This window comes from Podarcis tiliguerta (genome assembly GCF_965153285.1).
Source record: "Podarcis tiliguerta genome assembly, chromosome: 16".
In the NCBI taxonomy this organism is placed as follows: Eukaryota; Metazoa; Chordata; class Lepidosauria; order Squamata; family Lacertidae; genus Podarcis; species Podarcis tiliguerta.
The window spans coordinates 1214734-1240739 of record NC_139549.1 but is presented as its reverse complement, the minus strand read 5'-3'; the positions used below and the strand labels follow the sequence as shown (position 1 = coordinate 1240739).

Sequence of the window (26006 nt, the reverse complement as noted above, 5' to 3'; positions counted from 1 at the left end):
AGTTGCCTGACAGTTTCAATGAAGCCAAATTCATCACCTTCAGCATGTTGGTCTTTTGCAGTGTGTGGCTCTCCTTCGTTCCAACCTACCTGAGCACCAAGGGCAAATACATGGTGGCTGTGGAGATCTTCTCCATCTTGGCCTCCAGTTGTGGGTTACTGGGCTGCATATTTTCCCCCAAATGCTATGTTATTTTACTGAGGCCTGAGCTGAACAGCAGGGAGCAGCTAATTAGAAGACAGTTTTAAATAATCACGAAATCTTAATCCTGCTGGTAATTGTAGGTGTCTTTTATTGCTATTTTATTTAAAGGTAAAGGGACCCCTGACCATTAGGTCCAATCGTGGCCGACTCTGGGGTTGTGGTGCTCATCTCGCTTTATTGGCCAAGGGAGCTTGCGTACAACTTCCGGGTCATGTGGCCAGCATAACTAAGCCGCTTCTGGCAAACCAGAGAAGCACATGGAAACGTTGTTTACCTTCCCGCTGGAGCGGTACCTATTTATCTACTTGCACTTTGACATGCTTTCGAACTGCTAGGTTGGCAGGAGCAGGGACCGAGCAACGGGAGCTCACCTCGTCGCAGGGATTCGAACAGCCGACCTTCTGATTGGCAAGCCCTAGGCTCAGTGGTTTAACCCACAGCGCCACCAGCGTCCCCCTATTTTATTTACATGTATGTAATTAGAAAGTAAGGATACTCATGTCCCTAGAAATTAAGGAATCAACAAGTAAACAAATAATTAAAGAATTAACAAGTAAACAATAAAAAAGATCTGGTGCAGCTCCAAGAATTCCTTTGGGATAAACTGAGAGGATACAATCAGGACAGTAGTGAATTGCTTAATTATTTCCATCACTGCCACTGATGTGGATCAGTACTGATTCTGTGGCAATGCCTTTGAGCACAACTGGCTTGGCACATTACCAGGATTGCAACAAAAAATGGGATGAATCCATCAACCATCTACAAATCCACCTAACAGTGCCCTCATTCCACTCAGAAGATGGGGGGGGGAGGGGAGAGACTTTGTCCAAAGCCTTACTGAAATAAAGATACAGCACTACACTAACCTTTTCTGTAAGGAAATGTAATACTCTTTATTGCACCTGCAACTGGATCCTGCATTATTTTAAGTGTATTTCCTCTCTCCCCTTAACTGGTATACAAGGAAACACCTCTGTGGTACAAAATCCTGAAAATCATGTCTTCATTGGTGACACATGTACAGCTGGGGGAAATGGTGGAGGTGTGATTGAGGAAGAGTGTTGGGGAAAATAGGAAACTCCCTTCAGGGCACCAGTTTGCAGCTGGACTGCTTGCTTGCCTGGGGCATTCGCAGTTACAAGAGAACTACTCAATAACAAATATGCTTCATTATTTTGATCTTACTGTAAGTCACAGAACTCAATGCTCTAAGGAGATAACTTAGTAATTATCTCAAATTGCTGGGATTTATCATTCATCTTCCCAAATCCCCTGCACACTTTTTCAGACCATGAACACAATCAATGTCAGAATGTGAAAGTGTATATAAAATAAATTCTGTGTCATTCAGAGCTCACATGAGACATTCTGAACATGCAGGTTTTCAGATCTTTGGCTTTTTCCCTTTATCAAAATAATCCAAAAGTCATTCAATGAGATTTCTTGTAATGCAGTTTATGGTAGATAAGACAGAAATCTGACTTTCGGCATCCCTGTTGGCCCCAAGATGGTAGGAACATTTCTGCTGCTGATTCTTCTCTTCTTGTGGCTGCAGTTGCCTCCAACTGAGAGCAAGGAACACTCTGCTAGATGCACCATGATGGAGCCTTTCCAGCTTCCATACCAGAATTATCAGAGAGGGGACCTAGTCATTGGAGGAATTGTTTCTTATTTCGGCTTTGTATTTGAAGAAATCGTTTTCCATGAGCACCCAAACAGAAAGCTTACAGATGAACTTTTGTAAGTAAAAAAACCCTATCCTTCATAGCGTACTCTTGGTGAGCTCATGTATGCGACAATTACACCAAACATACAATGGCATCCTCAGAACACGTTTCCACGTGACCCCCCCCCCCCCGCATAGGAATGTTAAATATATATTTTCTTCTCTTAACATTGTGATCTTGGCCTCTTCATTGCTTGATTCCACTTCTTGAGGTTTCTATCTTCTGCCTGTTCTGCTTTCTCATCACCTGATCCCATGGCTCTCACCACTTTCTCCCAACTTCATCCTCAACCTCCCTCTGTGTTTCCTTTCACACCATTAACATTTGGTTTTCCTTTGCAGCAAAGCTTGATCCTCACATTCACAATCAGAATCACTTAATCTGACAGTCACAGATGCTGTGAAACGTGAATATCATAGATTTTGGGTTATATTCACTGCTATACAATGTAAACCATATTGGATAATAAAAAGAGCAGTTGCAAACTTGTTTATGCAAAACAAAGTCCTATCTATCTGGCTTATTTGCAGAGTAGACCCACTGAAATTAATACACCTAAGTTAGTCTGATCTATTAATCATAATAGGTCTTCTCAGAGTATGACTAACATTGACTACAGTATTTTTTTACAGCCGCAATCTTATCTGAAGGAGGGAAAGATGGAAACTCAGTTACTAAGAAAGAATATATCCTGTTCCACCTGGTGTGGAACTCACACCACCTACACCAAACTCTAACTATCTGAGAGGCCCCAGTCAAAATGGCTGACTCGGCAACTTCTCATCCAGTGAGTGTCTGTTGGTTGCTGAAAGGAAATAAGGAGTTAGAGAAGGATGTGGCAACCAAGTCCCCCTTTGCAACATTAGCACAGGAGGAATGGCCACCTGTGAGGACCCATAAATTTAGGCACCAGTGGTAAACCTGCAGATAAGAGATTAATTTACATACAGTATATGTCTTTCATGATATGAATGTTCTGCACAAAATTAAACACTTTTTATTTTTATTTTTTTTCATAATATTTTATTAAGATTTTCAAATAAAAAAGAAAAATACAAAGAGAAAAAGAAAACAGGTAAAAAGAAGTAAAAACAATTCCAATTTCTTAGTATTACTTACATTCGCTTTTTTCCCAGACTTCCCCACACCTCTCCTCTCTGTATTCCAATTCAAATATTTAATCAGCAAATCCCTTCCCTCTGTCTTACCCGTGTCTTTATCTTAGTGTGTTATACCTTAAATTCTTCATCTTTTTAACCCTCGAGTTTTCTGTTCTCCTTCACCACATTATTACTAATAACCCTTTAAATTAAACACTTTTTAGATGCAATGTTCTTAAAGCTGATTGAATATTGTTCCTGGGTTTCAGCTATAAACTGTCAAGAGTCACAATGCATATATGGTTTGCTTGTCTGTTTTTTGCTTATTTATTCTATTTAATCTTTTGGGATTTGCCAGAGAAAGACAGAAAGTTACCTATGTACTTAAGAGGGAGAGGATGAGAATACCTCTGACACAATGTATAACTCTTTTATTAGAGAAATACTGAAGAACTACCAGAATACTCTCTCCCTGGTGTTTGCTGTCAAAGAAATAAACAAGAACCCTAATATCCTACCAAATATGAGCTTTGGGTTTCACATCTATGATAGCTATGTAAATGCAAGGATGACTTACCAGAACACCTTGAAACTTCTATCCACCACAGAAAGGATTGTCCCCAACTTCAAATGTGACAAGAAAGAACAAAAGATAGCTGTTATTGGGGGACTTGACTTTGACATCTCTCTCCACATGGCTACTGTCTTAGGCATCTACAAGATTCCGCAGGTATAGTAAGTGTGGGGGCTGTCAAGCTCTTCTGTCTCTGGTACAATAGTTATCTTCTGGGTTCTCAAAACTTTCTTTTGCTTTGGTTCATTCTTATGATAAAGTGAAATAAAAAAACTGATACAAAAGCACCTGTGGGAGATATGCAGTAGTGGTGGAAGTGGAGGGGCTTTGGTACTTGCCTGACTTTGTCTCCCGTGTGTCACTGGGACGCAGCAGGGAGGTTGGAACTGGGCAAACGCAGCAGCAGGAGTCTTCCTCCTGCTCCCAGGAAGCTGCACAAGGCCAGCTGCAAGAGGTCAGAGAAACCTGTTACTCTTCCAAACCAACAGCACCTGGAGATATGCATAATGTTCTTGTGAGATCAACATGCATCCATGAATGGAGTCGAGAAATTCTCATGGGTTTGTTCTTCAAGCAGATACTTGGGATGAACCACAACGGTTTGCTCTAACTCTCCAATTCTTGTGGAATTGATTTCTTCCTCCAGATTGCTTACTGCGTATTAGCTCCAGGGAGAAGCCCAGAGTTGCAGCCCCAGACATTCTACCGAACGGTGCCCAATGAGAAATATCAATATGCAGGGATTGTCATGCTACTTCTACATTTCCAGTGGACATGGGTGGGAATTGTGGCATCCGATGATGAAAATGGAGAGAGCTTTATGCAAAGCTTAGTGCCAATGCTTTCCCGGCATGGAGTCTGTACAGCTTTCAGTGAAAAACTACCAGCCATATCTCAGGGTATAGATAATTTTAGTTTCTTGGAACGCATTCGGGCCAAGTCCTCTTTCCTGGTGGCCTCAGACGTGAACATATTGGTTCTGTGTGCAGAACCTCAGACCATTGCAGTTGTGAAATGGATGCAATATTTCTTTTCATTAGCACAAGATGTTGCAGAGAATTCTACAGGCACTGTGTGGATTTTGACAGCCCAGTGGGCTTTCTCTTCAGAAACAATGCAAAGGTATTATGATATACAAGTCTTTGACGGTGCCTTGTCTTTTGCAATTCACACAGAGAAAGTCCAGGGATTTAAAGACTTCCTTCAGGCCCTGAACCCCAACTCTCCAAACGGAGATGGGTTCCTTCGGGCTTTTTGGCAACAGGCATTCAGCTGTTTATTTTCTGCTTCCAATGGGCACAAGGAAAACACAAAGACCTGCTCTGGCCATGAGAGTCTGGAGAGCCTTCCTGGGCATATTTTTGAAATGACCATGACTGGCCAAAGTTACAGTATCTATAATGCAGTTTATGCCATTGCACATACTTTACATCAGATGCACTCATCCAGGTCAAAACGCAGAATGATGGCAGGCAGAGGTGGGCTCGATCCTCCAAAATTGCAACCTTGGATGGTAAGATTTCCTGTTAAGAATAAACCTTTGCAAGGTTGAGCAAGAGAAAGGATGATTATCAAGAATTAAGAATATGTTTGAAAATATTAAGGTTTGTTTCTACCCATGACTGCCCACCCATTCTGTCCACCAACACCAACTATTTTCTAGAACCTGCATTTGTTCATGCACTAAAGAGGAACATATAGGACTATCTTCAAATGTGGTTACCTGGTCTGTTTTTTAACTGGTTCCCAGTGATGTTTATTGATTATATTTGGCCATTTGGTTGGGAGAAGTAAACAAACAAAGAAATGGTGAGCAGGGAAAACCCCCCATGAGCTTCTCTCCATTTCTTTGCCCCCTTCTCCCTGCACACCCACCTTGCAGGAGGGGCAGTTCCAGGGCTTCCTGACATGGCACCATTTTGCCTTTGCACACGGACCCCAGAGCTGAACCCTCACGCAAGTGGCAGGCCAGATGTACTTGCTAGAAATACTTATGTTCTCCAAATGTTGTAGACTGCATAGTTTTGGACTACTTTCCATTGTGTGAAATATATGGATTGATACTTTCTCCTTTCTATAATCCATAAAAGCTCTGCTTTTTAAAACTTTGCCTTTGTTTTCTTCTGTCTAGCTGCACTCGTTCTTGAGGAGTATCTCCTTCAACAACAGTGCTGGTGACTTAGTGTCCTTTGATGAGAAGGGGGAATTAGCAGGTGGATTTGATATTATTAACTGGGTTACTTTTCCAAACCAAACCTTCTCCCGAGTGAAAGTAGGAAAGATAGTTCCACAAGATTCACAAAATGTAGGATTCAGTATGGATGAGGAAGCCATCACATGGCACAGATCTTTTAATCAGGTGGGACTATTGCTTTTTTAAAAATGAGATATTGTTATTAAAAATACAAATTATGTTCATATGGAAACAATGCAATACATATGGGACAATGACAATAAAGATTACTGGCCGAGGGAGCCGGCGTACAGCTTCCGGGTCATGTGGCCAGCATGACTAAGCTGCTTCTGGCAAACCAGAGCAGCGCACGGAAACACCGTTTACCTTTCCACTGGAGCGGTAACTATTTATCTACTTGCACTTTTGATGTGCTTTCAAACTGCTTGGTTGGCAGGAGCAGGGACCCAGCAACGGGAGCTCACCCCGTCGTGGGTATTCAAACCACCGACCTTCTGATTGGCAAGTCCTAGGCTCTGTGGTTTAACCCACAACGCCACCAGTGTCCCTATATTTACGCATACAACACACCTTTCTGGAATAATGTCAAGCAGTCAACTGATCTCTTCTCTTTGGTTAAAGCTATGTTGTTTACAAGGCACAAGAGAGCTACATTTTCTCCTCTCTTTAAGTATAGGTGCTGCCCCTTGCCTTGTGTAATGATCACTGCCAGCCAGGCTACAGCAGAAAAATGAAGGAGGGGATGCCATTTTGTTGCTATGATTGTGCTTCGTGTCCAAATGGGATGATTTCGAATCAGACGGGTAGGGGACATCATCTCCTATTATAAAAAAACATTCCTAATATCTATTTCAACTGTTTCCCTCTATTGGCAGTTCAGTACTCCTAAAGAGAAGAGCAGCTGCACTGATATCTGGAAGAAAAAAGAGATAGTTGGGGAAACTAGATCCAGAACTTTTACAAGTCAGATCTGAGGAAATAGGTGTGGAATATGTCTTCTGGTATCTGCCTGCTTCTCACATGCTACATTGTTAGGAGTGGATAGTTTTAGGTATGTGAGCCAGAAAAAAGCATGAAATGATCTCTGAAGTGATGGACCTGAGACAGGTGTTGGTAATGCAGGTGAGCCGTGCAGAAGCATGCTGGCAAGCACGCTCCAAGCAAGCTGCCGGCTAGCTCTGTCGAGGCTCCTTTTATTAGCAGAAGTCAACAATTGGAAACAGTAGTGAAACCACCCTGAACATAACCTATTTCCATCTATGCACATTTCCAGTGTTAGCAAATACAAGTGTCATCAGGAGTTTCCCTCAAATGTTCCCCCTGATACTTGATTATGTCTGCGTGCCCCGTCATGCTCCAGCCAAGTGATATGGCTAGCAAACAAATTGTGAAAGGACAAAAGGTCAGGGGGGAAACCCTCTTTTCTATCCAAGAAGGCAAAAGGTCAGGGAAAGAGGGGGAAACGCTCCTTGACATACTGTTGCACATCTGGTGCGAGGTTTGCCTTCGCAAAGCGGAGCGTTACCTCTACATCTCCCTTTCCTTAATATTTTGATAGCTCTCTCCTTCTTTAATTATGGTTTGGATAATTAGGGTGATAAGTCAGGAGACGAGCATGAAGACGGGTGTATCCTGAGTCCGAATCCGTAAGGGCTAAAATGTGAGGCCAAGAACATGGTTTGCAAAGCTGGAGCAGAGAGGGAATACATTGTATGAAACAGCACCCAGCGATCAGGCAAATCGTGATCAAAATGTTGTAGGCAAAAACTTGTTTAGGCCATGGAAACTTAGGAAGCAGCTAGTGAGCCACAGTCCGTCAAAGCCTTCATTGGCAAAAGCAGGCATAACATGAAAAGAAATAGCATGGAGTTGACAGTAAGATGGGCAAAGATATGGCCGCAAATAGTGAGTCTGATGTCTCTGGTTGTTCAGGCTTGAGAGAGCTGATGCTGTCCAGTGGCAACCAGAGCTTTGATGTCACCCCAAGTGACTAGACATGGTTCTTTCCTGGTCTGCACTCGGCAGCGCTTCGTCTCCCTCGGGTGGTGCTTTATTGGCATCTCCAGTAGGAAGCTGGAAGTTTGGAGTCGGATTAGGAGGGCCCTGATGCCGGACCATGCTGGACGGCAGATTGGACTGCTGACTGCACACACCGAACTGGAACTCACAACAGACCTGTAGGGGTAGAAATGACAGCATAGCCCCGTCCCCAGGTGATCAGGGGCCACAGGGCCATGCCACTGCAGATCCGGGAGCTGTTGACAAAACAGGTTCTTAAGCTCGAGGTCGTTGGATTTGCAGAAATTCCTCTCTGCTGGTGCAAGCTGGCCTGAATTAAAAGCAAGGTGGTTAATTGAAAACAACAAAATGTTTATTTGCCTAGGGCCCTGCACCTCTCCCCATTTCCTAATAGTTTTTCCAAAAGCGCCATCAGGGAGCGATTGGCACGTTCCACAATCACTTGACCTGTAGAGTTCACCTTTGCTGTGGTTTCAGATCTCTGGCGGTAGCCCAGATCAAACGATATCATTTTATTATTATTTTTTTAAAGATATGGATTATTGTTTCCAATGCCAAGATGACCAATTTCCAAACAAGGACAGAGATCAATGCATCCCCAAGCGCCAACATTTTCTTTCCTACGCAGAACCTTTAGGGGTCGTTTTAGCTTCCTTAGCTCTGGTCTTTTCTCTGGTCACAGCTTGGATACTTGGCGTCTTCTCTAGGAATGGGGACACTCCCATTGTCAAAGCCAACAACCGGGACCTCACCTACACTCTGCTTCTTTCCCTCTTGCTCTGCTTCCTCTGCTCCTTGCTGTTCATTGGCCAGCCTCACCCAGTGAGCTGCTCTTTACGACAAGCTGCTTTTGGCATCATCTTCTCCATTGCTGTGTCTTGTGTCTTGGCCAAAACCATCACGGTGGTTCTGGCTTTCATGGCCACCCAACCAGGATCCAGGATGAGGAAATGGGTGGGGAAATCTCTCACAAACTCGGTTCTTCTTGGTTGCTGCTCACTTCAAACCAGCATTTGTGCTGCTTGGCTCTGTACGGCTCCTCCATTCCCAGATGTGGACATGAGCTCTCTGGTGGAGGAAATCATTGTGGAATGCAACGAAGGTTCTGTCGCGATGTTTTATTCTGTCCTGGGTTATCTGGGATTCCTGGCCATGGTCAGCTTCACTATGGCTTTCCTGGCCAAGAGGTTGCCGGACAGTTTCAACGAAGCCAAGTTCATCACCTTCAGCATGTTGGTGTTCTGCAGCGTTTGGCTGTCCTTTGTTCCCTCTTATCTGAGCACCAAAGGAAAGCAGATGGTGGCTGTGGAGGTCTTTTGCATCTTGGCCTCCAGCGCAGGTTTGCTGGGTTGTATCTTTGCCCCCAAATTGTACATCATTCTTCTGAGGCCTGACCTGAACAGCAAAGAGCACTTAATTTTGAGGAGCAAATAGGAATGAACATGTGTTGATGGTTTTAATTTTTGCATTGTTTGCTGGTATTTATTGGAAGAAAACCAGACAAAGTAATTCCTTGTATTTCTCAACTATTATCCTTTTAAACTTTTTCATTCCCAGAAATAGCCTCCAACCTACATCTGTAATCAATAAAGCTGAGACCAATTTTTGACCCCATAAAGTTGTTCTGGCAATTTGTTATCCTGCCAATACACTGATCTTCCATTCATAGGGTGCTAAAGGTATATCCCTTCATGGGGAGAGATCATCAGTGTGAAACACGTAACTTCTGCCAAGGCTATACTTTCAGTCATCATCCACCTGCAGATACACATGTCTGTACACATCTACCTGGCTTCACAATGTGAAGTTGCCACATTTCCAAGTGGGGCTTCAAATCATTTGAATGGCATTTATTACCCACTGGTCCTGCTCTGCCTACAAATGAGACCCAGATTCTCTGAGTTTATCTTCTCCATGCATGACAGATACAAATGGGGAATTAGTAGCTGGATTGTATGTACAGTGGTACCGTACCTCTGGTTACAAACTTAATTCATTCCGGAGGTCCGTTCTTAACCTGAAACCGATCTTAACCTGAGATACCACTTTGGCTAATGGGGCCTCCCGCTGCCGTTGCACAATTTCTGTTCTCATCCTGAGGCAAAATTCTTAACCCGGGGTACTACTTCTGGGTTAGCGGAGTTTGTAACCCGAAGTGTTTGTAACCCGAGGTACCACTGTAATAAATTGGATCTCCCATGTCCTAGTCCAACACTCTCACCATTACATCTCACTGGCTCTCAACTGAGAAATATTCTCTGTCCATATGGTGTTAGTTAATGTAATGCAATTTTTTGTTGATAAAATGGGTAACGTACTTGATTTAAAGGTTATGCAAAGGGTTTTGTTTGTTTGTTTTACCTCTTTGAAAAATCGGCTGTAAAGCATTTATTCTTTTATTATAGATTTTCACCTTAAGTAGTTTTCTGGGTAACCTTTTTTCTCTTTTTTGCTGACTCTCCATAAACTCTTATTGCTCTCCCTACTAAGGAGGACCAGCTGAGACTTTGGTTGTGATGTGATAAACATGCTTCCCACCCCCAAATCACTGAGAAGCTGAGAAGTCTCCTCTAATTATCAAAGTAATCACAATCATTTCTTTGAGTCTCTGGGAATTCCAGTAGCTGCATGAAAACGATGAATCAAGACTTGCAGAAACTATTAATATCTCCTGTGATGTTCAGAGCTTGGCCGTATACCAAGGGCTCTGTCAGACTGATCACTGATTCTTTTCCCTGCAAAAATCTGGCTTTCGTAACCATCCCAGTGAGACTTTGCTGCTCAGCATCACTCAGATGACAATGTGCAAAGAGATGAATTGTCACCTAAAAAATTCCCTGCAACATGGTAATATTTGCAATCGTGGTATTTGTGCTGCTGCCTCCGACTGTGTGCAAGTTTCCTCTTGCTCTGTGCAGGATGGTACTTTCCATGATGTTGGCGTCAGTGCTGCTTCCTCCAGATGAGTGCAAGGCTGCTGTTGCTTCGTGTTCCATCCGTGACCCTCTTCCTATGCTTCACAAATATTTCCAGTCTGGAGATGTTGTTGTTGCTGGCATTATGTCTCAGATCTATATAACTTCAAACATAGCCTTCAATGAACCTCCTACACGTGAACTCTTCGATGACATTCTGTAAGGAAGTGTGTGTGTGTGTGTGTGTGTGTGTGTGTGTGTTTTAAAAGCTGCATTGTATATCTGTAATGAATATATTTCTGCATTTGACATATAATGAGGGGGATGCTCATTACACAAGTGGTCAAAATTGTGGAAAACTTCAGGAAAAGCTGTATTTCTAAGGTTTGACGGCTCATAAGAACAGTATAACATAGAATGAACTTCTACAGTATATCATTAGAAAGATAATCTAATGCAGAATATAATGCCACAAACTGTGTTGAATAGCCCTGACCTGAATCCAACAGAATATCTGTGGAGCTGCTTGAATAAACCTTTTAGTCAGAAGCAACCAAGGAATAAAGCACATATTTTATATAACAGTCATACAATCTTGGTTTCACATTAAAACGCCTGGTGAATTAAAATATTTGATTCATTCCATGGGATGTCATTGCAGTGCTGCAATTGCAGCAAAAAGTTTCTACAATAACATAAATGGTGAAAAGTTATTAACTACCCTTTATCATGGTTTTGTGTGCATAACTTCGTTTATTTGGCTATTTGCTTTGGTGATCACTCGTAGCTGAGAAAGATTGTTTTCCACGAAGACGGTCTTAACAGCGAGTCCGTATGTGACTATGGAGTTCAATTCTGTATTCTCATGGCCTTCCACAGTGAGGACATAGATTTTCGGATGGGAGTTGATCACGGTGAGGGTTTGCCAAACATGCCTTCCTCTTAGCGTGTTTCTCACTTGCGTCCTGAGTTTGAGTGTCTTCAAAGTCCATAGCACCTTTCTTAATGGCTGTTCTCCAATTGGAGTGCTTGCAGGCCAGTGTTTCCCAATTGTTGGTGTTTCAACAACATTTTTTAAGATTTTCCTTGAGAGAGTCTGTAAACCTCTTCTGTTGACCACCAGCATTACGCTTTCCATTCTTCAGTTGGGAGTAGAGTATTTGCTTTGGAAAACGATAGTCAGGCATCCAAACAACATGACCAGTCCAACGAAGTTGATGATGAAGAATCATTGCTTCAACACTGGTAATCTTTGCTTCTTCCTGTACACTGGCATTAGTTTGTGTGTCTTCCCAAGTGATGTGCAAAAATTTCGAGAGACACCCTTGAGGGAATCTTTTGAGGAGTTGGAGATGGTGTTTGTAAGTGGTCCATGGTTCACAAGCATACACTAAGGTTGGTAGTACGACAGCTTTGTAAACAAGCATTTTGGTTTCCCTGCAAATGTCCCAGTCCTCAGACAGTCTGCACTTCAACCAAGAGAAAGCTGCACTCGCAGAGCTCAAGCGATGCTGGATTTCGGTATCAAATGTTGGCCCTTCTGGAAAGGTAGGAGAAGTTATCAACACTTTCCAGCCTTACACCACTGAGCTGGATTTGTGGCCCAGCAGACGGGTTGTTTTGCGCTTGTTGGTACAGCACTTTGGTTTTTTGGATCTTGAGCGATAGGCCAAGCTTTTCGTAATCTTCTACAGAGATATTTAGCATGGTTTTGAGGTCATACAGACATTCCAAAATGTTTTCACAATATTGGCCACTAGTGTATGATGATTACTGCCGCTCTTTTCCTTCCACGTAGTTCTGGTGTTTATGAGACATGGGGGCAGATCTGATATCTCAAACCCACTTCTGCAGTGTGTGATAACCTTTCTCTTCTTATATGGTAGGATTATACCGGTCTTCATTTTTTTTAAAAAAAAAAAGGTTTGCAAGGCAGCATAAAAGGTAACATCCCCATTCACTTTATTAAGGCTTTCAACTCATTTACCATGCTGAGCTAAGGATTTCTTCTTTAATATTTGACTTTAATCAAAGCCAAGTGGTAATTCATTCAGAGTTAGAGGTGTTTTTATTATAAGGTTTTGGTCACCAGATTTTTCTCCTCCCCCTCCTCCTCCTCCTCCATAGAACAGAACTAGTAGCAAAAGGGCCAGCCCAGCTGTGAGGCAAATTGAAGCAGCTGCCTTGGGCCAGAGAATTCCTGCAGCTGCCATTGTACAGCTGCCACAGTGGTGTCTAGTAAGAACTACTAAGATCAGAGATTATCACCAGAAGACACCACCACTGTGCAGCCCCAGGAGGCCAGGCATTGGTGGGGGTAGGGGGTCAAGTGGGGCAGAGGCACCTCCCTGTGAGATGTGGCCTCATGTGCATGTATCTGGACATGGATGATTGTATTTAGCAGGACTGAAAGCCATGCTAGGAGTTAGATGTTCAAGGAAGCAAAACATCCAGGTTCGTGTTTCAATATATCCACACATTTTTGTGAATGTGAACTGTTATGTACTATGTCGCTCTCCATACAGGCCAGTGACACAACTCTACCAGCATATCCTGGCTTTGGCATTTGCTGTGAACGAGATAAATGAAAATCCCCAAATATTGCCCAATATCTCTCTGGGTTTCCACATCTACAACAGCCATTTCAGTGCAAGCTGGACCTACCAAGCCTCCATGGAACTTCTCTCTAGCCAAGAAAGACTCCTCCCCAACTACAAGTGTGATGTTCAGGAGACTCCAAAGGTGGCCATTGGGGGGCCAAATTCTGATTTATGCCTCTACATGTCAACCATCCTGTCTACGTACAAGATGCCCAGAGTAAGAGGTCTGCATGGAGCATGGGTCATCATGAAAGCCATTTACAGTTGCCTTTGACTAAATCTCATTGGGTTGCATGCTGGTAACTGAAGAACAAAATATCAAGGGAATGGCAAATAGTGAGTATAGGTTGGTATTTTTCAATCAAAAATTTAGGTTGTGGAAAATGTGTCTGCTTCAGTTCTACACCTCCTTAAAAACTCAGGTGGAAGAATTCCTCACTGAATTCCTCACTTTACTCCTGTGCAGGACTGTAACAAAATATCTGCTGCCTGTGGTAGCACAACTGTATGTTTGCTGTGCCGGCTAAAAAATCACTTATATATTTCCCAAGATAACTTTAACATTCCAAATCAACAGAAATAAGTGATATTGGAATCCTTTTGAAGCAGATCCCACTCAGTAAAACTCTGTAACCACCATGGGTTATCTAGCGTGTGTGAGGTAAAGGTCAACTTCAGGCAGAAGTTGAACAAATAAGAAAGATTTATTTTGCAGAATAAAGTTAGTAAAAACAAAAGACATATCAGGAGTTAAAATTATTTCAAGAAACAGTTAACTTATTAATTATTACATTAAATTTAGTTGATGTTACAGGCTTCAAAACAAGGTGACAAACATATATCTCCTTTTTAACGTCAGTTGCTTCTTATCAGTTTGATGTTACAACTGGTAAAACAATCAGCTCATTTCCATTTTTCATTACTTCAGTTTCTTAAATCTCATTGCATATGTGTTACAGTTTCAGGTTCTTACACAAGGTAGTACTTTCTGTCAGTTCCCCCACCTTCTATCAATCCCACTCCTGAGGTTCTCCAAATAGCACAACAGCCCCAGGGGATCACCCAGCCCTCTTAAGGGTTTGGGTGTCTTCTCTTTCTAGGAGATCTCTCCCCTCCTAACTGGAAGGAGACCCAAGCAGACGGGATCCTGCAGAGGTGCCATCTTCTGAAGAGGAATGAGGGGGCCCATGTGCAATGCAGCATGATATCATGCGCATGATGTCGCACAACACCCCGATGTCATGTGTGTGATGCCATGAGGAGCTGGATGCCCCTTGAATATTGAGGGGGCTCAGCCCCCCCCAAAAGTACATTGGTGGGGAGGAAACTGCCTCGGCCCCTAGGAATTGGTGTGCCTGGTATCCTCACAACTCTACTTCTCCTTCATCAAACTTAGCCCTCCAGTTAACTTTTGCCTGAAAATTCTTACAGTACTCCACACACTGTCGTGGTATCTAAGCTCAGGGGCTCCTTTCTCTAACTATAGGCATTTTCCTCAGGGTGGCTCTGTCGGGATTCACAGAATGCTGTGTAAGTCAGAAAGAGTTTTCCTATTTGCCTCAAGGTGCAGCCAGGTACGCTGTCTGACTGTATGAACTGCTTCTGTAAATATTTGTATCTATATAGCTCACAATAGATAATACTGCACTGAAGAACCTGGAACTCTGAGCATTTCTGCTAAAGCGCTGCGAAGAATTCGTGACAGGCTCCACCCCTGTGCTGACTGGCTGTCTTGGTAGCCATTTACCTAGTATTTCCTTTATCCTCCTTTAGATATGAAAGACAGTAAATTCTGCCATTAATATAACTGCATAATTGTTCTATTTGATGAAAAGACATCAATCTTCAAGTATTTCCTGAAAGAGCAGATTATAAATTAACAGAAATACAGTGGTACCTCGGGTTACGAACTTAATTCTTCCTGGAGTTCCATTCTTAACCCAAAACTGTTCTTAACCTGAGGGGTGCTTTCGCTAATGGGGCCTTCCACTGCACACGAGCCTCTGGCTCGCAACTTCTGCTTGCATCCGGGGGGGAAATTCATTACCCAAGGTACTACTTCCGGGTTAGCCGAGTTTGTAACCCAAAGCGTTTGGAAGCCGAGGTACCACTGTAAACAAAAAGCTGAATCCCCCTGGTTAATATATTGAAATCTTGTTTGGGGGTTTTGATATCATCATTTGTTATCACCTTTCCTCCCTTGATTTTAACAATGACCCTCTTCAGCTCATCTATGGCTCTTCTCCTGTGACGACTAATGACATTCAAGCTCTTTTCACCCACTGGATATTCCCAGATGGGACTCAGCAATATGAGGGGATCCTCCAGTTACTGCTGCATTTCCGTTGGATGTGGATTGGTGTGCTTTTAATCCCAGATGACACTGGAGAGAGATTTGTACAAAATGTTCCCCCCATCTTTGCCCAGAAGGGTATCTGTTTTGATTTTATAGAAAGTTTCCCTAAGGTTACCACTTCTGGTGAGTTTGATGAATTCGTGGAAGAAGGTTTTAAAACAACCAGCATTATTGTGGGAAGCACTGCCAATGCTGTGGTTGTACATGGAGAAATTCACACAATTATGGCAATGAGAGCAATACCCAGACTTGCGGAAACGAATGATGTGCCAATGCAAGGAAATACAAAAGTCTGGATTATGACAGCCCAGATGGACTTCACCTCATTTCCCTTTCAAAGAGGTTGGGACATCACATTCCTCCATGGGGCTCTATCCTTTGCAGTTCACTCTAAGGATCTTCCAGGATTCCAGAAATTTATTCAGATGAGAAAGCCTACCTTGGAAAAAGAAGATGGCTTTCTCAGGGTTTTCTGGGAAGAGGCATTTAATTGTGGTTTTCCCGACCCTGCTTCAGAGACGAAAGATGACAAATTCTGCACTGGGGAGGAGAATATTGAGAGCCTTCCTGGGTCTGTTTTTGAAACGAGCATGACAGCCCACAGCTACAGCATCTACAATGCAATCTATATTTTGGCACATGCTTTGCACACCATGCAGTCCACCAAATTAAATTGCAGAGCAATGGCAGGTGGAGCAAGATGGAAACTTACAGATCAACAGCCGTGGCAGGTAATGTTGTCTTCCAGTTAATACAGATGTCTGTAATCAACTCTGGAACTCAGCCAAAGGGGGGACTTTTCTTGAATACCTCTGTCAGTAGGGGAAACTCGTTCCTCTTTCCTCTCAGGAAGGAAATGATTATCCACTAATGGTTAGGATAACATAATGGATGAAATTCTGCCATCACTTTAAAGTGGGTTCAGTTGCCCTTGGAATAGCAAAACATGGCCATAGATGGCTAGGTACAGGACACCAAGCTATCACAATTTGTACAAAGGCATCCCTGTATCCCTGGAAAGTGATGAGCAGCTTATTTACAAAGCTTATCCACCTATACGAAGGAACATCCTGTCTAATATTTTTGGTCTATGTTCTATGAAATTTATGCCAAGACTAACTTTAATTCTTAAAAGAACCACATCTTACCACTACAATAAACATTACTACAATCGAAATTATACTTCACAAAACATTTAAAATGAATATTGTGCTCTGCAATGTCCCTGTTTTGTATATCCTCATGAGCAGGGCTTTTTTCAGTCAGAACTCACTGGAACTCAGTTCTCTCCCCTCTCCAGGGGGGCACCATTGCCATTCCAAGGGAACGAGGGAGGTGTTTGTGGTGAGATCCAGCACCTCTTTTTCTAGAAAGCAGCACTGCTCATTAATTCCTTTTTCCTTTTTAGCTCCAGCCATTTCTGAAGAAGCGACTCATTAAAAACACAGAGAGAAAGACACTAACAAAATCTTTTAAAGAGACCATGACCTATACCTCTTAAATGCTAAAGATAAGCACTCTATTCGTACCAATATTTCTAATATTTAATTATATTTGGCATCTTCATCATTTGCTTTTTTCCTCTTCAATCTTAGCTCCACCACTTTCTGGGAAGCTTTTCATTTAATAATAGTGTTGGGGAAGAAGTTTCCTTTGACCAAAATGGGAAATTAGTAGCTGAATTGGATTTAATAAATTGGGTCACATTCCCAAATCAGTCCTTTCTGAGAGTCAAAGTTGGAACGATGGACCCACAAGCTCCCCCAGAAAAGAGGTTAACCATTCATGAGGATGGTATCATGTGGCCCAACTGGTTCAACCAGGTAAGAATTTATTCAGGATTTTCATTAGTTTTTTGCTCAGTGTCCCAAAACTGCCTCATTGCAACACATTGAATCATCAATTATGATTATGGACCCACAAGCTCCCCCAGAAAAGAGGTTAACCATTCATGATGATGGTATCAGGTGGCACAACTGGTACAACGAGGTAAGAATCTATTCAGGATTTTCTCTATGTGTTGTTTCATTTCAACACATTGAATCATCAGTTATCAGAATCAGACTTAATCTGTGCAGGAAATATCAGGCTGTAGCACTGATAAAAGGAAAGCTATCTTGTTTCTATGTCTATTTGCAGAAGTGTGTCAGCTAGAAAGAAAGTGTCACTAGTCAATGAAATTTGAGGAAGCCCAGTATGTCTTTTAATTAGTATATACATATTATTATTGTTCCTCCCTTCATTCTCAGGATTCTGCACAGACCCCCAACCCACTTTGGGGCTGGGCCAGGGAACACCTGTGCCAAAATCAACCTCCTTCAGACAATATGGTGAAAAGCAGAAAGATTTAATCTTTTTAGGTGAAGAAGTTAAGCCAGCAGGATTGGACCCTCTACTCAGGAGCTGGGAAATGGAGAGCTCAATCCTGCTCATTTTGACTGCACTCATGTGTCCCCCTGCTTGGAACAGGCACACATATCCAAAGTGTAATGTGGGGCTATTAGAAAGCTCTGTTGCAAAGAGCTCTGTGCTGCTCTTTGCAGATGCTGTCTGCCTTTCCTTCAGAATCAGCCCGATTCAGTTTCAGATTTGACCAATTCTGTTCCACAGCCCTAATTTGTACCACGCAATTACTCCAGGAAGAGTCAATCAATTATTTAAACATTATCATTGGTTTGCAGCATTATGCTAAACATACTCCTTTACATTGGCTGCTGAGCTAAATGATTAACAGTGAATGTTCACAGAAACCACAGGTACAAACTATTATTTTTAGCAGCTGGCTCCGCAAAAGTAGATTTTAAGATACATGCATGTCATGAAGAAGGTAACTCTGCAAGCAAACAGCACTGCAAGAATCAATCAAAAGCCAACAATTACAGCTGCAATCAAAGTTATTCAACCCCCATTGCAAATCAGGTTTATTATCAAAATTTACAGACTTTCAGCTGTTTGCAAAAGTAGCTCAACTCAATGGATGCTTCAAGTGGTTTCCCCCAAATTCAACTGAAAATGCAACTCATAATGGCTTCTTCAGTCTCACTGTTATTCACCCCCAGTCACAACAGCATAAATACAACACGTGTTGTCTGATGCAACTAGGTGTGCTTGAGCTGGAACACATGAAATACTTGAACTCACAAGGGGTTTCTTGAGTGTCAAATGTTGCTGTATGGTAGCCATATTTCTAAGTCAGTAGAATGGTCCAAGAAGGTAAGACAAGAGATCATTGCCCTACACAAAAAAGATACAAGTATACAAAAAGAAAGCAAAGTCACTGAATGTTCCCAGAGAAACCATGGGAAGCATAGATTGAAAGTTCGAAGTTAAAGGAACAGTGGTTAGACTACCTGGATGGAACAGAATTTCAATAATTTCTATTGCAACTGTGAGTCAAAAGCACTTGAGCTATTTCTATATTCATGAGATACTGACCCAATAAGCTTTCACCAGAACATTTTCTAATTGGATAAGATATTGCCTTGCTAATCTCTGAAGAAGTTCAAATACTTACCAATATGGTTTTCATAAAGGCAAAGGTACTGGAGTAATGGTAGAAGTTTCATACTACCATTAGTGCTGGATTTAAGATCATCTTCAGATCAAACAAAAAACCTATAGGAAGCTATTGCTTAACTATCATTTTTACTATTTGAAGATAAGTCCCAAACGATTTCCTTCTTTCATTTATGAACAGGCACAACCCACTTCTCTGTGTAATGAGAATTGTCATGTAGGTTATAGAAAGAACAAGAAGGAAGGAAAGCCATTCTGCTGCTATGATTGCCTTCCGTGTCCAGAAGGGAAGATCTCAAACAAGGAGGGTAAGGAATCCATCACACACTTTAATTTTACCTGTGCACCAGAAGCTCCTTTCTCTAGTGGGAAAAGAGTATGGAAGTAGCAGATATATATTCTGGCATCTCTTAGAAATGCTTAGATGCATTTCGGGACAGAAGACCTTTTTGTTTCATTGAGATTTCTTTATTTCTTTTTCAGACATGGACAACTGTTTAGAATGCCCTGGAGATCAATATGCAAACAATGAACAGGATGGCTGCCTCCCCAAAGTCAAAACTTTCTTGTCTTATGGAGAACCGTTGGGGATCAGTTTGGCCACGTTGGCCCTCTTCTTTTCCTGCATCACAGCTTTGGTGCTTCAAATATTCACAAAGCACAGAGATACTCCCATAGTTAAAGCCAACAACCGCAACCTCACTTATATTCTCCTCCTTTTCCTCCTGCTCTCCTTCCTTTGTGCTCTGCTCTTCATTGGCCAGCCTGAGGAAGTCACCTGCCTCCTTCGACAAACTGCTTTTGGCATGATCTTCTCAGTGGCAGTTTCTTGCATATTGGCCAAAACTGCCATTGTGGTTCTAGCTTTCATGGCCACCAAGCCAGGGTCCAGCATGAGGAAGTGGGTAGGGAAGCCACTGGGCACCCCAATTGTTCTTTCCTGCTCCTTTATTCAAGCCACAATCTGTAGCATATGGCTGGCCACTTCTCCTCCTTTCCCAGACGTTGACACGCACTCAATGACTGACGAAATAATACTAGAATGTAATGAAGGCTCCACTGTCATGTTTTATTGTGTCCTGGGATTCCTGGGTTGGCTGGCCATTGTGAGCTTCACGGTGGCTTTCCTAGCTAGAAAGTTGCCTGACAGTTTCAATGAAGCCAAATTCATCACCTTCAGCATGTTGGTCTTTTGCAGTGTGTGGCTCTCCTTTGTTCCAACCTACTTGAGCACCAAGGGCAAATACATGGTGGCTGTGGAGATCTTCTCCATCTTGGCCTCCAGTTGTGGGTTACTGGGCTGCATCTTTATCCCCAAATGCTATGTTATTTTACTGAGGCCTGAGCTGAACAGCAGGGAGCAGCTAATTAGAAGACAGTTTTAAATAATCAAGAAGCCTGAATCATGCTTGTAATTCTAGGTGTCTGTTATTGCTTTTTTATTTACATGTATGTAATTAGAAATCTGGGATAATAATTATTATTTATTTATTTATTTATTTATACCCTGCCCATCTGGCTGGGCTTTCCCAGCCACTCTGGACGGCTTCCGGGATAATATTAAAACACCCGTGCCCAAGGATTAAGAATTTCTGGGAGATGATTTATAATGAAATGAAAAAGCTATTTAAATATACCTTCCTGAAGAAACCAGAGGCCTTTCTCCTGTGCATGGTCGGCCAATTGGTGGCAAAGAAGGATAGAACTTTCTTTATGTGTGCCACAGCATAGAATTACTTATTGCAAGGATAGAACTTTATGTATGCCACAGCATAGAATACTTATTGCAAGGATAGAACTTTCTTTATGTATGCCACAGCAAGAATACTTATTGCAAAGCATTGGAAGACACAAGATCTACCCACCCAGGAAGAATGGCAGATGAAGCTGATGGACTACATGGAATTGGCAGAAATGACTGGCAGAATCCGAGACTAGGGAGAAGAGTCGGTGGAAGAAGATTGGAAAAAAATTAAAGTATACTTACAGAAATATTGCAAAATTAATGAATGTTAGAAGAATGCTGGAATGAAGTTATATGGTTTTAGCAGATATGTCATAAAGAATTAAGTAAAAACTGATTGTTAATGGGCCAAAGTGGAAAATTTAAGGTTAGATTGTGTTAAGATAAATCATAGAACAAAAAATTGAGAAAGATGGAAAGGATTTGCTGAAATAGCTAATTGAACTAGAATACAAAAAAGGGAGGTGAGAGGAGGTCAATGAAACAAGTAATTGAAAGGTAAAGATACGGAAATATTGGATGTGTTTTTAACTGTTTTTGTTTTTCTTGTTGTTTTGTTGTTTTGTTTTTCTTTTTCTTTTTGATGCATTGTAAGGTATTGTTTTGTTCTGTTAAACTTTTTTATTGTTTTTTTCTGTAACTATTAGACTGTTAATAAATATTATTTCTATAAAAACAAAAACAGAAGAATATTAAAATACTGTGATACATCAAACATTAAAAGCTTCCCTAAACAGGGCTGCCTTCATTATTTTTTTAAAATAATATTTATTAAAAGTTTAAGATTTACAGAAAGAAGTAAAAAAGAAAAAGAAAAAGTAAACAATACAAATCAATACATTACAGTACATATAAAAAAACAAAACAAAAGACACAATACATCAAAACGAAAACAAAAGCAAAAACAATTAAAAACACATCCAATACTTCCATATCTAAATCTTTCATTAACTTGTTTCATCGACCTCCTCACACCTCCCTTTTTTGTATTCTAGTTATTAATTATTTCAGCAAATCCTTTCCATCTTTCACTGTTTTCTGTCATTTAATTGTCTTAACATATTTTAACCTTATCTTACCATTAAAACCCTAAAACTTATTTATACTTAACTCCTTATAACATTTCTACTAAAGCCATATAATTTCATTCCAACATTTTTCTAGCACTCATTAATTTTACAACATTTCTCTAAATAAATTTTTTAACTTTTTTCCAGTCTTCTTCCACCGTCTCTTCTCCCTGGTCTTGGGTTCTGTCAGTCCTTTCTATCAATTCCATCTGGTCCATTAACCTGATGGTCTTCTGTCCGAGGCTCTTAAGTCTTTTCCATGTCCCTTCTGCAGATCTTCTTCATATTTATAAATGCACTTTACTTTATCTTCTGCTGATCTTGCTCTTAACTTCCTTCCTTTGGCACTGAGGAGTAGATCTCGGGGAAACTCCAACCTAACAATGTCTTTATTCCTTCTCGACAGGTCAGCCCATTCTCCATAGTCAGAACCAAAGTCCAAAAGATATTTCAGAGCGTGTTTCAAAATCCCTCCAAAGCTAGAGGCCCCCACCAATCTCCCCCTGACCCAAATCCAGATCCCAAAATCCAGAACATCCCTGCATAAGGGGATCTGACCAACTTTCCTTCTCCAAACCAAGCGGGACTCCATCCCTCCAAATCTGACTTTCTCTAGATTCAATCGTAAAAGGCCACAGCTTATGTTCATCAAATTGCCTCTGTAAGGCCAGGGCTCTCTCCACTTGAATTACTTGAGGTTCGACAGCAGCTTTCTCCTTCATCTTCTCCACAGCTTGCCATGTCAAAACAGATTCCTGAGTCGATTCCTGAGTAGTTTCTGTATAGGTATTCACTTTTTGTCCCAAATCAGTCATTTTTTTGTCCCAAATTATCAATTTTAATAATCATCACATCCGTCTTCTCATGAAGCTGTTCCAATAAAGCACTTGTCTTGCAAAATGCAATCCCTAAGGCTTCTTCTGTCAACATTCTTGTCAAGGTCAATCTCTGATTCTCACGGTCTTTAATCTCTGCAGCTGGAAAATTCCCCAGCTCCACTCCTGCAACAGTTTCAAAAGCTCCCTCTAGGGGAAACAATTTCCATTTGTATCCGTCCTTTTAAACGCAGATCCAGCAACAAAGTTAGTTTCAATTTTCCTTTTTAGGTGCAAAAGGAAACAATGGAAACAATATATTTCTCTTTTTAACTATCTGTCAACATACGTTTTGTTCACAGTCAATGAACTTTCCCAAAACGTTGATCTTATTGACAGCCCATTCCCAGGTTCAAAGTGGTGGTAATTTATCTTTCTTCACTCTCTCTCCTGCAGGCTTAGACGATCTAAAATTTCCCCCCTCTTCTCCTGCTTCCAAGGGGGGTTTAATAATTTTAACCGATGGAGATTAAATCCTTTACAAAAGGCTTTCCAGACTTTAGCTTGCAACGTCTTTGCTTCAATTTATTTACAAAAGAGGAAGGCGGACTTCCTGTTTGAGACCTTCTTGTTACGATGCCAAATTAAGATGTTTAAAGATCCAATTTTCCGTTCTACTCACGGGTAGTTGTTTAAAGTCCAATTGTCCACAGGAAAAAGTCAGTGCTCTCCGGCAACAGCAATGAGGCTTCACTCCGTGAAAGAAGCAGTCGATTCAAAGCACCGTGCCACTCACCCCACGTCGCTCCGGATCCCCGAAACTGGGTTTCCCCGTGAGTAGGGGAGGCGCAAAAGGTGCCAGACGAATCCCACATCCACAGGCTTCTCCCGCCTGTGGTTTTTAGTGGGTCTCCGCCTCGCCGTGGTGGTCCAGACCCTGATTTCCACGGAGCAGATTCCTCCAGATCAGAGGAAATCCGCCATTGCCGGAGGCGCTAACCCGGAAGTCCCTATTATCTATTTCAACACTTTCCCTCTATTAGCAGTTCAGTACTCCTAAAGAGAAGAGCAGCTGCACTGATATCTGGAAGAAAAAAGAGATAGTTGGGGAAACTAAATCCAGAACTTTTGCAAGTGAGATCTGTGGAAATAGGTGTGGGATATGTCTGCTGTTATCTGCCTCTTCCCACATGCTACATTGTAGGAATGGATAGTTTTAGGTGTGTGAGCCAGGTAAGAGCATGAAATGATCTCCCTACACAGAACTGTCCTCAGCGCAGCCTCTGAGCGCAAAGTGGCTGTTCTAAAGAAGCCTCTATCACCATGAAGATCTCTCTGGGTGTGACCAACTCAACTAAGGGCACAACCAAAGTCCATGTTCCTGATCACTAACTCCAGATGAAGGACAGAGTAGATGAAAAACCCATGCACCTTAGGCCCATCAAAACATAGAGCGTATTGTGGATTATGCATAATGGCATGAGATTGTACAAACTGGTTTTAATATTCACTTATCTCTGATACTTATTCCAACTAATTAATGTCTTATTTGTTGGAACTCATATATCACTCATTTCCTTTTTCATTTTTTTCAGATATGGATTATTGTTTCCAATGCCAAGATGACCAATTTCCAAACAAGGACAGAGATCAATGCATCCCCAAACACCAACATTTTCTTTCCTAGGCAAAACCTTTAGGGGTCGTTTTAGCTTCCTTAGCTCTGGTCTTTTCTCTGGTCACAGCTTGGATACTTGGCGTCTTCTCTAGGAATGGGGACACTCCCATTGTCAAAGCCAACAACCGGGACCTCACCTACACTCTGCTCCTTGCCCTCTTGCTCTGCTTCCTCTGCTCCTTGCTCTTCATTGGCCAGCCTCACCCAGTGAGCTGCTCTTTACGACAAGCTGCTTTTGGCATCATCTTCTCCATTGCTGTGTCTTGTGTCTTGACCAAAACCATCACGGTGGTTCTGGCTTTCATGGCCACCAAACCAGGATCCAGGATGAGGAAATGGGTGGGGAAATCTCTCACAAACTCGGTTCTTCTTGCTTGCTGCTCCGTTCAAACCAGCATTTGTGCCGCTTGGCTCTGTACGGCTCCTCCATTCCCAGATGTGGACATGAACTCTCTGGCGGTGGAAATCATTGTGGAATGCAACGAAGGTTCTGTCGCGATGTTTTATTCTGTCCTGGGTTATCTGGGATTCCTGGCCATGGTCAGCTTCACTATGGCTTTCCTGGCCAAGAGGTTGCCGGACACTTTCAACGAAGCCAAGTTCATCACCTTCAGCATGTTGGTGTTCTGCAGTGTTTGGCTGTCCTTTGTTCCCTCTTATCTCAGCACCAAAGGAAAGCAGATGGTGGCTGTGGAGGTCTTTTGCATCTTGGCCTCCAGCGCAGGTTTGCTGGGTTGTATCTTTGCCCCCAAATTGTACATCATTCTTCTGAGGCCTGACTTGAACAGCAAAGACCACTTAATTCTGAGGAGCACATAGGAATGAACTTGTGTTGATGGTTTTAATTTTTGCATTGTTTACTGGTATTTATTGGAAGAAAACCAGACAAAGTAATTCCTTGTATTTCTCAACTCTCATCCCTTTCATCTTTTTTATTCCCAGAAAAAGTATCCAACCTACATCTGTAATCAACAAAGCTGAGACCAATTTTTAATTCTGTAAGGTTGTTCTGCCAATTTGTTATCCTGCCAATACACTGATCTTCCATTCATAGGGTGCTAAAGGTATATCCCTTCATGGGGAGACCTGATCAGGCTATACTCCCAGTCATCATCCACCTGTAGATACACATGTATGTACACATCCACCTGGCTTCACAATGTGAAATTGCCACATTTCCAAGTGGGGCTTCAAATCATTTGAATGGCATTTATTACCCACTAGTACTCATTTGCCTACAAATGAGACCCAGATTCTCTGAATTTATCTTCTCCATGCAGGACAGATACAAATGGGGAATTAGTAGCTGGACTGTATGTACAGTGGTACCTCTGGTTACAAACTGAATTCATTCCGGAGGTCCGTTCTTAACCTGAAACCAATCTTAACCTGAGGTACCACTTTGGCTAATGGGGCCTCCCGCTGCCATCGCACAATTTCTGTTCTCATCCTGGGGCAAAATTCTTAACCCGGGGTACTACTTCTGGGTTA

General features: G+C 42.0%; 3 protein-coding genes and 1 pseudogene across 5 annotated transcripts in view; 3 read left to right on the top strand and 1 right to left on the bottom strand.

Annotated features, from left to right (window-relative positions):
- LOC310666072 (uncharacterized protein) overlaps nt 1-26006 on the bottom strand; it is a 1539811-nt gene that overhangs the window by 768699 nt on the left and 745106 nt on the right. The gene's annotated exons all lie outside the window — the stretch shown is intronic.
- LOC310667155 (vomeronasal type-2 receptor 26-like) overlaps nt 1-26006 on the top strand; it is a gene marked incomplete at both ends in the record, with an annotated part of 143064 nt that overhangs the window by 95869 nt on the left and 21189 nt on the right. The window lies entirely within an intron of this gene.
- Nucleotides 10741-25334, top strand: LOC310667117 (vomeronasal type-2 receptor 26-like; annotated as a pseudogene). Its single transcript has 7 exons — nt 10741-10955; nt 12189-12284; nt 13262-13553; nt 15563-16423; nt 17288-17515; nt 19294-19516; nt 24433-25334. The product of its transcript is annotated as a vomeronasal type-2 receptor 26-like (transcript).
- Nucleotides 19694-20593, top strand: LOC310667118 (vomeronasal type-2 receptor 26-like; the record flags this gene model as incomplete). Its single annotated transcript, XM_083418848.1, has 1 exon — nt 19694-20593. The coding sequence occupies one exon, from the start codon at nt 19694-19696 to the stop codon at nt 20591-20593; it is 900 nt and encodes a 299-aa protein (XP_083274974.1).